The 8,986-nt window shown below is 41.5% G+C and overlaps 1 protein-coding gene across 1 annotated transcript; it reads right to left on the bottom strand.

The window, feature by feature from the left end:
* Nucleotides 1-1,018: 1,018 nt before the first annotated feature.
* On the bottom strand, nucleotides 1,019-3,137 carry LOC119283907. The gene is made up of 3 exons (XM_037563261.1): nucleotides 2,831-3,137; nucleotides 1,374-1,489; nucleotides 1,019-1,192 (listed from the first exon to the last, which is right to left on the bottom strand). Exons 1-3 carry the CDS (start codon nucleotides 3,135-3,137, stop codon nucleotides 1,019-1,021), a joined length of 597 nt encoding a protein of 198 aa, XP_037419158.1.
* Nucleotides 3,138-8,986: the final 5,849 nt, after the last annotated feature.

Below are 8,986 nucleotides of genomic sequence, written 5' to 3'. Positions count from 1 at the left end.
ATTGGGCCTTTTGTTTTTGGGCCGTGGCCTTTTTGACTCAACAGTTACATTTCTTTTTTTAGTTACATTTCTTTTTTAAGACATATCCAATAGTCAGATGGGTTTGAGTCGGTCCCAATGGTCAGAGTCATGTTCTTCAAATTTTGATTTTCCAGTAAATAAAAACAAATATTTAAATCAGAACTGAGTGAAAATAGAAGTAATACTTCAACAACCAAATTTGGGACCTTACAATCAAACATACACCACATTTATAATCAAACATACTTCACATCAGGTTTAAAGCTACCAAGAACACAACTAAATATCAAAATATAACTATCTATCAAAGTATAACTAGCTCCAATGAGCTAGAACTCAATGCTTCTTCACTTCTTGGAGCCCACGACAAAACACGAATGAAGTACAGCATCTGCAAGTTATCAAACAATATGGTAAGGAGCAAAATAAAGGCAAATCTAAAAGCACATTAACTTGTAGGCAGTATGTGTGCATAAATAAAGTAAAATAAGCAAAATGAGGCATAGAAATTAGTGGATACAAGTAGTTACTATCAGCAGCAAGTAAATACTACTCCAATCACATCAGGTTTACAATCCTATAAATGCGACATTTTTATCATGTAAGCATAGAAGGACATATTAAACATCATTTAGATGTTTGAAACAAAGAATCAGAATTTAACCGTTTGAACAACAAAAAATTGTTCCAATAGATCATATCCGGTTTAAATTAACTCCTTTGACACCAATATTATACAACATCAAAGAAGTATACATACTGATCAAGTTTAATTAGCACATAGAAGCCAAATACCAGTAACCGATGAAGAAAAAATCCTAATATACAAAGGTAAGCTCATTGTGCATTTTCTTTTTCAATGTGATACACAATAAGCATAAGTAACCACCAAAATCTCTCAATACGATCATTAACTAGAGACCTCCCAGGAGCCAAAGCCCTAACAGCCATGGCATCGAATAGAAGAGTTGGTGTGCAAAGAAAAAATGACTACCTCTCAGGGGCCGTAGATGGCGGCGATGACCCTGGTGTTGCCCATCTCGAACAGCACCGACCCTTTGGCCCTGGAGAAAATGTCGACCTCGCCCTTGAGCTGCCGCATCTGCAAGGCAAGGCAGCAAACAGGAAGAATCAGAGGCAGTCGAGCCAGCATGAAGAGGATGAGGCTGCTCTGCTGTGGACAAGAAGATTTTAGCTAGGTATGATTGTTAAAAGAAATCAACAAGACAGTGTAACAGTAGCAAACAGTATTCAGAGCATCATTACCCAGAGGTTAATCACGGGTACCTTGGCTTGAATTCAACATCAATTCAACATGAGGGAGGGAGGGATTGCAACAAGGGGGATCGAACCTTGATGATGCGATGATGTTGCTGCTTGTCCTTGTCCTTGCCCCGCCAGGCAGAGGAAGGGAAGCTCCGCTCGATCTGGCCACCGTCCGTGGAGGTCGAGGCCCAAGCCCTCTTAGCTGCAAAAACAAACTTTCTCAGTACACACAACAGGAAACAAGGGGGATCAAAAAATGTAACGCCTGCAAGTAGTACTGGGGAAAATATCCAGTGATACAGCCCATCACATGATATGCTGCTACTGGACCACCTAGTGTGTTTGATCTGGGTGGACGGGCTGGATCAACTCACGTCCACATTTACATATGCCCCCTTGTACATTTACGTCTTGGCCCCTAAAAAAATTATGTCCTCACAAAATCACTATAGACCTTCACCTCTCTCCTCCAGCCCCCCCTTGTTCTCAATTTCTCACCAACAGGTCCAGAAGACCCCATCCGGCGATCCAATTTGTCTCAAACTAAGAGCGCCTTTGTTAAGCAAACATACACTACATCATTTGGAGGACATTGCAAGTAGCCAAGTGCTTGTATAGAGTTTGTCTTTTTGTACAGATTTAGATTAATTGGAACATGAAAGAGAGATGGAATGCAGACATGCTTAATCCTTCCAAAATGAGGTGCTCCATATGTACATGCAGAAGAAAATATATCGCCATCCGTTTGCATTGCTAACTAATACTGAAAGCATGAGCACTATGAATGTACTATGAAAACCCTAGAACTACTTTTTGGTTTTTGTTCTACCATGCATCGAATTGAAGGGGCGGTAGCACACAAGAGGATGGATCTGTTCCTAAATTACAGAATGACCAATGGTGTACATTGCAAATTTGCCAATGGGAGGTAAGGCTATGCCATCCTGTCCCTCCATTCCAAATCCAACACACCATACAGTACAGTATCACGGTATCATATGATGAACCGTAGCACCAGATATGGACTCAGTAGTACTGCTTTGCTATCAGGTGCAATAACACAATTTTTTTAATTTCTACCATGCTTCCATTTTGCAGCAACCAGAAATCAATTGATTGTGGAGATCTTTCAAAAATTAGTTTACAGTTCACTAGGCAAGTTACAATCCATCTGCCAAATAAAATCGCTCATCTGCCAGAAGCATAAGCAATCAGACAGATCACACAAATTCAGTATTATTATTGTGCAAACAAAAAAATGTTCAGAGTGCCTCCATACACGAATCATAACATCCTCTTATATTATGGATGCGCTTGTATCAAGCTAGACCTCACGGTTGGATGGATGCAAGTGTCCTGCCTGACATGATTAACCCGTTGTCTCTTAACCGACGCCGCCGAATACAGGGGACAAGAACAAAATCAGGTTGTTTCTAATGCGTGCATACTGACTAACTGAAGAACTGCTCGAGTTTTAGTGGCCAAGAAGGATCAGATTTTGCATCACCAAGAGAGCACAAGGAAAGGGGATTGGCGGGGTTACCTGCCCTAATGCAGATGAACACCGGAGGAGGAGGTTGCAGGTCCCGGTGGTGAAGCTGGCGCTGATGAAGGCCCGCGTAGAGCGATCCTTGGTGTCGTTGCCCGTCGGAGGTGCGGGGGTCGTGCCGGTGACCCACTGCGGTGGCTAGGGTTCGGACCCGCCGTGGTTGTGGATCCCGCCGCCGTGGCCCCTGCGAGGAGCCCGAGCAGGACCCCATAGACTTGGCCTTGGATCCGGCCGCGGCAGGAGCGACACGGCCTCCCCTCTCGATCTGGGTGCACGGCCGCGACCCCCCGGTCTGGAGCATAGGGAGATGAAGGAGAGACTAAGGGCGCCGGCGGTGGGGTGGAGGGCAGAGGATGGGCCTCGGGGAGACGAGCTCGCTGCCGGTGGGGTTGGGATTGGGGGACAGGGAGGAGGTCGGCGGCGGCAGCGATTGGGTGGGACGAGGAGGAGCAAGCCCCGTGTCTTCATTTTTGGGGCCGGTTGGACGCACGCATGCATGCCGGATGAAGGCGAGGGGAGGGGGATGGCGGATACGAGGTCAGCGGTGGGTGGGGGCGGCGGTGGTGGGTGGGGATCGCGGCGGTGGCAGAGACTAGGACGCGACAAGGAAGAGGACGGCGCGACAGCCTCGATTGGATCTGGAGAAGGAAAGGGTGGGCGGGTAGGTGGGTTAGGGTTTTGGTCTTTCAGGAGAAGATCCACCATTGGATGGGCGCATAATGGATGGCTCAGATCGTGTCCAACTTGGTGATCCGCGTGGACGTGGTTCCTTGCTTCTCATTGGTTGGCTGGCGCGCGCTCAAATATCCAAAATTTGGACCCAAATTTCTGGAAAAAAATAATGTTGCAAAATTAAACCAAATCAAGGGAGTTTGTTCAAATGATCTCATATTTTGCACAAGGGTGCATCTTGGAATGGCAAACAATGTTTCCTAAGGGAGTTTTCATTTTCTTTGCACGAAAAAATCTTTTTCCATTTTTCGAGTGCCTGAAATGAGTTTTTTTGTGAAGGACCTACCATATATTTGTTGCCAAATTGGATCAAATCAATTTTATAAAAAAAACTAGGCCATATTTAATGCACAATTGACCAAATGGTTGCGTGTAAAAAGTTTTGATCCACCTCTGGTGAAAAAGACAAATTTCCGCCGATTCAGCTCGAAGCGGGTCAAATTTGAACTGCAGGTGCCTTTTATTTTGCTCTTTATTTTTTCCAAAAATCATTTCTAGGTACATAAGTATCTATTTAATCATAGAAACATCAAAAGTTTTCCAAGATTCAACCACTAACTAGGAACGGTCAAGTCCGTCGTTTTGACCGCATTTTGAAACGGGCATAAAAAATTCGAAAAAAAACAAAAATTGGAAAACCTTCACATTGGGTCATTATATATGACCAAGTTTCCAGGGAAAATAATAAACTTGTAATACGGAATTTTTTTGAAAAAAGTGTTCTCAGAAATGAGCTATCATGCGTGAAGATTCATGGCTTTCAAGTCAAATGATCAATCTTATGGCCACATTCATGGCATAGTTTGTTCAAATGATCTCATATTGTGCACAAGGGTGCATATTGGAATTGCAAACAATGTTGCCTAAGGGAGTTTTCATTTTCTTTCTACGAAAAATCAATTTTCCATTTTTCGCGTGCCCAAAAGGAGGTTTTTTTGTGAAGGACCTCCCAAGTAATTGTTGAAAAATTGGACAAAATCAATTTTCTAAAATACTAGGACATACTTAATGCACAATTGACAAAATGATTGGGTGTAAAAAGTTTTGATCCACCTCTTGTGAAAAAGACAATTTTTCGCCGATTCAGTTGGAAGCGGGTCAAATTTGAACTGCAGCTGCCTCATAGTTTGCTAATTATTTTTTCCAAAAATCATTTCTAGGTACATAAGTACCTATTTAATCAGAGAAACACCAAAATAATTTTAAGATTCAACCACTAGCTAGGAACGGCCATTCCCGCCGTTTTGACCGCATTTTGAAACGGGCATAACAAATTCAAAAAAAATCAAAAAATTGGGAAACCTTCGCATTGTGTCATTATATGTGGCCAAGTTCCTAGGAAAAATAAAAAACTTGTAATACGTCAATTATTTTAAAAAAGTGTTCTCAAAATCGAGCTATCACGTGTGGAGATCAATGGCTTTCAAGCCAAATGATCAATCTTATGGCTGCACTCATGGCATAATTTGTTCAAATGATCTCATATTGTGCACAAGGGTGTATATTTGAATGGCAAACAATGTTGCCTAAGGAAGTTTTCATTTTCTTTGGACGAAAAAACCATTTTCCATTTTTCGAGTGCCCAAAAGGAGGTTTTTTTTGTGAAGGACCTACCAAATAATTGTTGCAAAATTGGACCAAATCATTTTTCTAAAATACTAGGCCATATTTAATGCACAATTGACAAAATGGTTGGGGTGTAAAAAGTTTTGATCCACCTTTCGTGAAAAAGACAAATTTTCGCTGATTCAGTTGGAAGGGGGTCAAATTTGAACTGCAGCTGCCTCATAGTTTGCTATTTATTTTTTCCAAAAAACATTTCTAGGTACATAAGTATCTATTTAATCATAGAAACACCAAAAATATTCCAAGATTCAACCACTAGCTAGGAACTGTCATTCCCGCTGTTTTGACCACATTTTGAAACGGGCATAAAAAATTCAAAAAAATCAAAAAATTGGAAAACCTTCGCATTGTGTCATTATATGTGGCCAAGTTCCTAGGAAAAATAACAAACTTGTAATACGGAAATTATTTTAAAGAAGTGTTCTCAGAAACGAGCTATCACGTGTGGAGATCAATGGCTTTCAAGCCAAATGATCAATCTTATGGCCACATTCATGGCATAGTTTGTTCAAATGATCTCATATTGTGCACAAGGGTTCATATTGGAATGGCAAACAATGTTGCCTAAGGAAGTTTTCATTTTCATTGGACGAAAAAACCATTTTCCATTTTTCGAGTGCCCGAAAGGAGATTTTTTTTTGTGAAGGAACTACCAATAATTGTTGCAAAATTGGACCAAATCATTTTTATAAAATACCAGGCCATATTTAATGAACAATTGACAAAATGGTTGGGAGTAAATTTTTTTATTCACCTCTCGTGAAAAAGACAAATTTCCGCCGATTCAGCTGGAAGCGGGTCAAATTTGAACTGCAGCTGCCTCATAGTTTGCTATTTATTTTTTCCAAAAATCATTTCTAGTTACATAAGGACCTATTTAATCATAAATACATGGTTTGGTGGCGATATGTCGAGGTTTGGGCGGTGGCCGAGGGCCCCAACTCTAGAGCGCGCAAACTCGCATGCCCGTCGCATGGTCACCGCGTGACCGTAATGTTGCCATGTGTTCTGGGCGGCCTAGGCATGTCTAGTGGGTTGGGCACTTCCCAGGTTGGTGCTAGGAAGAAAATTAGAACATAAGATTCTCACGAGGAGACCGATCGATGCTCAAACATGAATTAGCAACCAAGTGTTTGATTAGCGGTACGGGAAATGCACATGGCCAATGGGCGTGAGTTTTGGCGGAGGATGATCATCTACTAAGGAGAATGTCTTCACAAATTTTTAGCTCAAAAGGAGGATCCTAGATGGTACTTGCTTTGCAAAATACCACGCTGGACAAAAATATGAATGTTGAAGCTGGGCTCAAAATAATGAATGGAGTGAGCTGAAATTTTGTGGAGGATGGTTATTTGGGCATAGGAAAGCATTCAGAAAATTGATACCATTTGTACATGCCAAAGTAGTACTTCCTTGACAATGCTCTTCTATGGATAGAAACTTGGGAAAACTAGTGAGAGAGATTGGATGAATGAAATGAGCTCAAAATTGGTGTAGGTAAGATACTTAAGTATCGTCATGCGCTTGTAAATTTTCAGATCATTTGGGTAAGCCTAGCTAGTACTTACTTCATAAAGCTTCTCTCGAGGTAGAAACTTTGGAAATTTCCCGAGAAAGATTTACTAGGAAAATTGAGCTGAATATTATCATGTGGCAATGATTTGGGTATGGAGGAGTGCCCGAAAAGTTTGAGGGTAATAGGAGGGGTCTATATAACACTTGCTTTGCAACGTGCCAATTTGGCCATAAAATATAAATTGAACCTGGGCTCACATAGATGACTTGACTGAGCTGCAATTTGGAGGAGGGTGATAATTTGGGCATATGAAGGAACTGTATAAATTTCATGTCATTTAGAGATATAAAAAAGGTACTTCCTTCACAATGCTTCTAGGTGGACAAAAACTTTGGAAATTTGCCGAGGAAGATTTGCTAGGCAAATGGAGCTGAATTTTGCCATGCGGTAATGATTTGGATAGGAAAGAGTGCCCAAAAATTCCGAGGGCAATCAAGAATATATAAATAGCACTTCCTTCATAAAGTGTTGTTGTGAACAGAATAGGAAAATGAATATTCTTGAATTAGTTTTGAACTAGGCAAGGAAGGATTTTTACATATTTGATGAAGATATGCCCCAAAGAATTTATGAGATTTTTTTGGGAATTTTGGGAATGATAGAAATATAGGTTGCTTCACAACCTAGGGCAAAAACTGCCACATGGACATGACACATAGGCAAAACTGATGAGATGGTGCCTAGTCATCACAACCCACCACAATATGCAAGGCTATGACCATCTATATTGGTCATTAACAACTAGAAATAAGGCAGCGAACTAGCACTGTTTGCTTTGTGACCATTTCGTGTAAGGAAATTATGACCTTTCTGACCAAAATGGTCGGAATGGTTTAGGGTTTGGAGCCCCCTGAATAGCTTTTGACCAATTGGTCTAAGATGGTCATAAATTTATGACCAATTCTTCGAGGGTCACTGAGAGAAGGTCATAAGTTGACATATTTCTTGTAGTGGGGGAAAGGAAGGAGGGGGGAGGGGAAGGAAGTAGGAGTCCTACTTCATACTTTCCTTTTCCTCCTCGTCTTTCCCTTTCTCCCCACGTGGATGGCCCTATAGGGGGTGCACCATCCCTTGTGGGCTGGTGTGTTCCCTTACTTGGACCATTAAGCCCATATCTTTGTCGGGGATTGCCCGGAACCCCTTCCGGTGACCCGGTATCACCCGGAACACTTCTGGTGTCCAAATACCACCGTCCTATCTATGAATCTTTACCTCTCGACCATTTCAAGACCCCTCATCATGTCCGTGATCTCATCCGGGACTCCGAACAAACTTCGGTCATCAAATCACATAACTCATAATACAAATCATCATCGAACGTTAAGCGTGCGCACCCTACGGGTTTGAGAACTATGTAGACATGACCGAGACACATCTCCGGTCAATAACCAATAGCGGAACCTGGATTCTCATATTGGCTTCTACATATTCTAAGAAGATCTTTATCGGTCAAACCGCATAAAAACATACGTCATTCCCTTTGTCATCGGTATGTTACTTGCCCGAGATTCGATCATCGGTATCATCATACCTAGTTCAATCTTTTTACCAGCAAGTCTCTTTAGTCATTTCGTAATGCATCATCCCGCAACTAACTCATTAGTCACATTGCTTGCAAGGCTTATAGTGATGAGCATTACCGAGAGGGCCTAGAGATACCTCTCTGATACACGGAGTGACAAATCCTAATCTCGATCTATACCAACTCAACAAACACCATCGAAGACACCTGTAGAGCATCTTTATAATCACCCAGTTATGTTGTGACGTTTGATAGCACACAAGGTGTTCCTCCAGTATTCGGGAGTTGCATAATCTTATAGTCAGAGGAACATGTATAAGTCATGATGAAAGCAATAGGAATAAAACTAAACGATCATTATGCTAAGCTAACGGATGGGTCTTGTCCATCACATCATTCTCTAATGATGTGATCCCGTTGATCAAATGACAACGCATGTCTATGGCCAGGAAGCTTAACCATCTTTGATTAACGAGCTAGTCTAGTAGAGGCATACTAGGGACACTCTGTTTGTCTATGTATTCACACATGTACTAAGTTTCTAGTTAATACAATTCTAGCATGAATAATAAACATTTATCATGATATAAGGAAATATACATAACAACTTTATTATTGCCTCTAGGGCATATTTCCTTCAACTTCTCCCTTTTCAGCAGAGCTTCCAGGCAGGCCCTCCTTTGATCATCCTGAT

The sequence above is a fragment of the Triticum dicoccoides genome, chromosome 4A, assembly GCF_002162155.2.
Source record: "Triticum dicoccoides isolate Atlit2015 ecotype Zavitan chromosome 4A, WEW_v2.0, whole genome shotgun sequence".
Taxonomy (NCBI): Eukaryota; Viridiplantae; Streptophyta; class Magnoliopsida; order Poales; family Poaceae; genus Triticum; species Triticum dicoccoides.
This window is presented reverse-complemented; position numbering and strand designations above follow the sequence as displayed.

What these genes read in the sequence shown, in the direction of transcription:
- LOC119283907 (XM_037563261.1), bottom strand. Translation starts at nt 3,137, where the DNA reads ATGCTCCAGACCGGGGGGTCGCGGCCGTGCACCCAGATCGAGAGGGGA. An exon ending in GTTCATCTGCATTAGGGCAG is followed by an intron (nt 1,490 to 2,830) that starts GTAACCCCGCCA and finishes TTGTTTTTGCAG; the next exon opens with CTAAGAGGGCTTGGGCCTCG. An exon ending in AACATCATCGCATCATCAAG is followed by an intron (nt 1,193 to 1,373) that starts GTTCGATCCCCC and finishes TGTCCACAGCAG; the next exon opens with AGCAGCCTCATCCTCTTCAT.